Raw genomic sequence first — 5,605 nt, 5'->3', positions numbered from 1 at the left:
TATAATCGCACGATGAGCTATTTTTTCTTATTTGGCGCGCCTTCAAAGAGAGCAATTAATCGTTAATTGCATCCTTTAAGAGAGCAATTAGTCATTAATCACGCTCAATGCCGCGCCAATTTTACAAAATTGATTTTATATTATGTTTTTTTTTATAGTTTTTTTTCATCAAACTGCATTCGAAATTAGTTTTTTGAGAAAGAAAAACATAAAGAGAATAGAAAAATATAAAACTTTCAGTGTAATTTACTTTCCTGACGGGAAAAAGTAGTGAAACAAATTGTGCGATTAGCTCTTAATCACATAATAACTCGTACAATTCGAAAATTGTACTCGTTATCATGTGATTACATAGACATATAGATTAACATCAATATAATCGATACCTCAACCCTATCGCTTTTTTAATCGATTATATCTAATTGATATAATTGATATCTTATATCTGATCGATATAATCGATACTCATAATTTTTTAGGCGCCGATTATTTAACGATTATCGTTTTTAATCGATATTTAATCAAGCAATTAATTATCGATTAGCTATCGATTTTATCGATTAGTATCGGTTTTATTGATTAGTAATGTTTGGACAAAATTTCTGGAATGGCCCAAAACCTCCAAATTTTTTGACCCAATTTTTGTAGCATTTATTTTTTAAATTATTTTAGATACTCAATTTTGTATCTGAGCGTGGCTATGGTGAAGATATTCTCCAAAAGATCCGAGCTTCAAAGGTATAAGATTTTTCCTTTTATTTTAATCTAGTTTGTTAAAACTACTGTATTTTACTCAACTTGCTCAATTTATTTACAAATGCAATATATTACGCCATAATTTTAAGAGAGAATTAACCCTTAAATTGAGTTTAAGTTGAACAGAGTTGGATGGAAGTATTTATCACTGCAATCTGCTGCAATCTTTGTCTATCAGTTCTAGATCAATCAGTCTAAGGCAGTCAATTGACGTTTTTCTAACCTAAAATCGATTTGTGAGTCACCCCTAAGTGACGGAAATGTGTGGTTGCCAAGCATATTGTACTTCTAAAGAATGCTCGAACTTAGAATGAAACCTGTGTTTTCGCTTCCATTCAGAGATCACTTAGGGCTTAAAGTACCTCTATACCTTAAGTTTTGGACCCGGTATAATTAAATATTAACCTAAAAATTAATTATTAAAGAAATTGTAATCCTGACGTCATAATTTGATCGAATTTGGTGACGTCATGAATCGTATAATCACTATAATATTAAAAATACATGTCCAATCTTTCCCAAATTTGAACCAAAGATGCATTTAACTGAAATGTAACTTTTTGAAAAAAAATTTTGGAAAAATTTGATGACGTCAGCAGAAAATTGCATTTTTCGATTTTTTGCATTTTTTGCTGACGTCATCTAAATTTTCAAAAAATTTTTCATTGAAAAGTTTGGCACCATTAAGATGCATCTGTGGTCCAAATTTGAGAAAGATTCGACATGTACTTATAGAGTTAGAGCTAATTTACGATTTATGACGTCATAATTTGATGACGTCATACTTCACACTTTCTTTAATAATTAATTTTTAGGTTAATATTTAATTACGTAACAACCGGGTCCTGAAACCTTAAGGTATAGGTCATCTAAAAATCCATAAGTGAATCCCTGAGAATGGGTGCTATTGGTCGCGGATTCGGGATTTGTGATTTTTAAAAATCTAGACACGCCCTAACTCACCCGAGTGAAAATGTGCTTCCATTCTTATTTTTGATATACTAAAAAAGAACATAAAGTAATATAAGTATGTGATCCAGTATAATTTTTACCTTTCCTAATCTAATTCAGGTCACAGTGAACAACATCCACCTTTTTTCAAATAAGGACTTCCTAGAAATGGGTTTGGCCCTTGCACATTCATACGAAGTCATCAACCAATTTAACAAAGTCCACAAATCCAAGCAGCTGAAAAACTTAGTTATCAATGCAAGAAAGAAAACAAATTCAAAAAAGACTATTCAAATCAAGACATCTACTAATCTTAATGTTTCTATGAATTGGTTTGATTATAATCCAGATAAATTCCAATTCTGCCAGGTATGTCCAGTTTTGTCAAAGCAGGGTTAGAATCTGGCAATATTATTTTCCACAGTTTTCCATATTTTTTGAAATTGAATATTTTTTAGATCATCAAGGTCTCGCATAATTTTTGCAGTCAACTTTTCCTTTTTTCTGTTGCATATATAATTGAATGAGGTCTTTAATTTACAATTAGCTTTAGTTTCTACAGACACTTTGCCCGTAAATTGCTTCATTAGTTTTTTCAGATTTTCGGCAGAAAAAGAAAGAGGGCAAGGTTCTCTAAAAAGTGAGAGCCCCGGTTTTCGAAATTGCAGTCTGAATTATGTTAACCATTTTTTCCTATTTTCATGTAACTTAAATCATTAGTTAGGTCCATTCAGCATGTTGCTGTTTTAAAGTTTTTTTTATCCTGATATAATGACTTTTTTCTATCTATAGGTACGAGGTAGTGGTTGCCATTCTGAAAAATTTCTCTCAAGTCCGATCCATTATCAATCATTATGGATTACATGAAGAAGAAATTTTTTCCAAATAATGAAAGTCAGAAAGGACCTATCGTGTATTTCGAAACAAGTTTTTGGAATAAAAAGACTGGAGATATCTACAATCTGGAAGAATCGTTATCCGACTTTAAAAGATCAAACGATTTAAAGGACCTAAAGTTTTCACTTAGAACAAAGAAGAAGTCAAGAATGGATATCCTGGAAATTCGCAACAAACACCATTATGATTCTGATACTAGTTTTGACTCTGACTTTGAATCACCTTACAAGAGAAAGGTATTCTTAATTTCAACTTAGGTCAACCCTTGCAAACCAGGTTGGTCAAGATTGAGAATATCAGCACCTAAGCTTGAGGCTTTTTCAAAATGTGGAGGAAAAATTAAAACGTTCTGAAAGTTTTTATATAATTATGTACCAAGAGCCTAGGTCAAAAGCAATCTGCTTCTCTAGAAACTTTTCTTCTGAGTGATTTCAATCTCAAATTTTAAAGCTTATCATATTATTTTGAGATGGATGAGAGATGATATAAATTTTTTGAACTTTTCTCAGCATGGTTCTTTGTTGGACCCTACCAAGGCAGTCCTTTAAATTAGCTCATTTTCGTTTTTCTCAAGATTTCATCATTAGTTTTTTTTTGATTTTTTGTACAAAGATGCATATTCCATTAATGTTTTAAATATCTTCAATTTTCGAATTTTTGCATTCGTCTGATGTTAATCATTAGGTAGGCCCATTCAGCATATTGCTTGTTTATTTAGAAACCTTGTGATGATGTCATTGATTTAAGTGATGATTCCATGACACCAAATTTCTCAAACAAGGTATTTCTTGAATGTTTTATTCTAAGTCAGGGGTTATGCCTACAGTATAATGGGTTATATGCAGTTTGTATTTTAGAAAAGCAGGGCAGTGTCCCCTTTTTTTTCATATTTGGTGCTTTGGCTGTTTAGTGAAATTTAGTTTCTCCTTAAACTTTATTTTTTTGCACCTGAACTGTTAGATAATTTTATTTTTTTAGGATATGTTATCTTCTACTCAAAGAGAACAAAATACTATCAATAATCAGGTACTTTAAATAATTTGGTACATTTAAATAATCTGGAGTTCCCAACTTTTACATAGAACATAGAAAGTAAAACCAACTTGAAATAATCCAGATCATTCAAGCATCTGTACTATAATACTCATCACTCCTGGTGAGCATAATTTTTGGACCTACCTTGGAGGTTCTATAAATTAACCTATGTTTGTTTGTTCGTTCGTTTTTTCATTCTTTCTTTAGTCTGTTACAAGTTTTTTCTAATATTTTGCACAGTAATGCAAAATAGTGAAACCCAAAAAAGGAAATTCAGAATACACAGAAAGTTTTGTTTTATACTCCAAATACCCCTCCCCTTCTGATTCTAGCTCTCACTTACCTCACTTCACTATGAAATGGAATAATTTTTTTCATCTTTTTTTTTATTTTAGGATTTCAAATCTTCTACTTCTGCTGACACTAGACATTCTTCTATAAGTCAGGTAATCTTGATAATTTTTATTTTCTAAAGTCAGCAACAGTAAGCCGTAAGCCCTAAAACTCAGCCCTGCAAATTATTATTTTGAGAAGTTTAATCATTTTCCAATTTTTTACATAATGATTAGCACATTACTGTTTATAACTGTTTATACCTTAAGGGAACTGTTTTTTGCGGTTTGCAGTGCAAGATTTAATATTAAATATTATTAATATAAACTGCTAAAAAAGGGTCTTTTGGACTTGAAATATTGGATTTATTTTAGCAAATCACGGTTTCAAAAAATTTCGCTTGGATAAATTTTAGCGAATATTTGTATTAAATTATCGACTGAATTCGTTTTCCAGTATTTCTTTGCACTGAAACCCTTCTTATTGATAAAAATGTATCAAGGCAATATAACCAGAAATTTCGCGCAGATAAATTTTTGCGATCTGTCGATTCGGTGTGTTTTAGCGAGATTTATTTTGGCGAAAATTGGGAAAACTCACAAAAACACTAAAATTAGTCTCGCTAAAATGTCTACGATTAAAGTATCTATTCGCAAAAAATTAATCCACCTAATGGACACAGTTTTAGGAAATACATCATTATTTTAAATGTTGTAGGAAACAGACAAACAGCTGCAATCTGATGAGAATGATGAGAAGGTGAATTAATATTTAAATCTCTTCAACTACTCTTAGGTTCCAAATAAACAAGAGGGGTTAGAAAATTTTCAAAGTTTTAATAAACGGGGGGCCTAATTGCCGGGGGGCTGGAAATTGTACTTCTGAAAACCCAAAAATAAGGTAAATACAGGCTAAAATCAGGCTTTTTGGAGCAAAATAAGGGGCCTTCTCTTTGACAGCTGAAAATATTCTTAAAAATTAATAAACAGGGGGTTCTAATAAGGTCCGTGGGGTTGGAAAATTAAAAAGCGGGGGGGGGGCGTTTATTTGGAACCTAGGAGTACACTTCTAGAGCATGCATTTTCAATGTATACAAATTTTGTTCAACACACTTTAGTAGCAAATTGACATTGATACATAATGCTACCACTATGGATCTTTAAGGTACTAATCAAATTGTTGATATTTCTTTTAATTAGACAACAGATTTGATTGGGAATAATGAAGAACGGGAAAGGTTGCGTCAGGAACAGGAAAGAGAATATCAAGAGTCGTTGGAGAAGGATCGTTTGAACGAAGAAAACAAGCAAAGACGCCAAACACTGATGCAAGCAAGGCAATTGAAAGCAGATGCGATACTAGAGCCCAGCCTTGAAGAAGATCACATTGTGATCAAAATAAGACATCCATCAGTAGGTTAGTATCAGTAAACCAAACACTGGCAAACACAATTAGTAATATTGTTCTCAGCTCTAATTGAACTAAATCTAAAATTTTTTGGACTTACCAGAAAGGTCCTTTAAATTTTAATTTTTGTTCATTCGTCCGTTTGTCTGTTATCAGCTTTTCTCAGGATTGGCTCATTAGTCTTTTCTGATTTTTGCATAAAGATAGGGCAAGATGCTCTTAAAAG

General features: G+C 31.8%; 1 protein-coding gene across 1 annotated transcript; it reads left to right on the top strand.

Moving 5' to 3' along the window:
- The first annotated feature begins 478 nt into the window (after positions 1 to 478).
- On the top strand, positions 479 to 5,393 carry LOC136800796 (DNA ligase 1-like). Its single transcript, XM_067057453.1, has 8 exons — positions 479 to 738; positions 1,828 to 2,076; positions 2,500 to 2,840; positions 3,323 to 3,385; positions 3,583 to 3,630; positions 4,035 to 4,085; positions 4,690 to 4,731; positions 5,172 to 5,393. Exons 3-8 carry the CDS (start codon positions 2,562 to 2,564, stop codon positions 5,391 to 5,393), a joined length of 705 nt encoding a protein of 234 aa, XP_066913554.1. The 5' UTR covers positions 479 to 738; positions 1,828 to 2,076; positions 2,500 to 2,561.
- Positions 5,394 to 5,605: the final 212 nt, after the last annotated feature.

The sequence above is a fragment of the Clytia hemisphaerica genome, unplaced genomic scaffold (genome assembly GCF_902728285.1).
Source record: "Clytia hemisphaerica strain Z4C2 unplaced genomic scaffold, Clytia hemisphaerica genome assembly, whole genome shotgun sequence".
Lineage (NCBI taxonomy): Eukaryota > Metazoa > Cnidaria > Hydrozoa > Leptothecata > Clytiidae > Clytia > Clytia hemisphaerica.
This window is presented reverse-complemented; position numbering and strand designations above follow the sequence as displayed.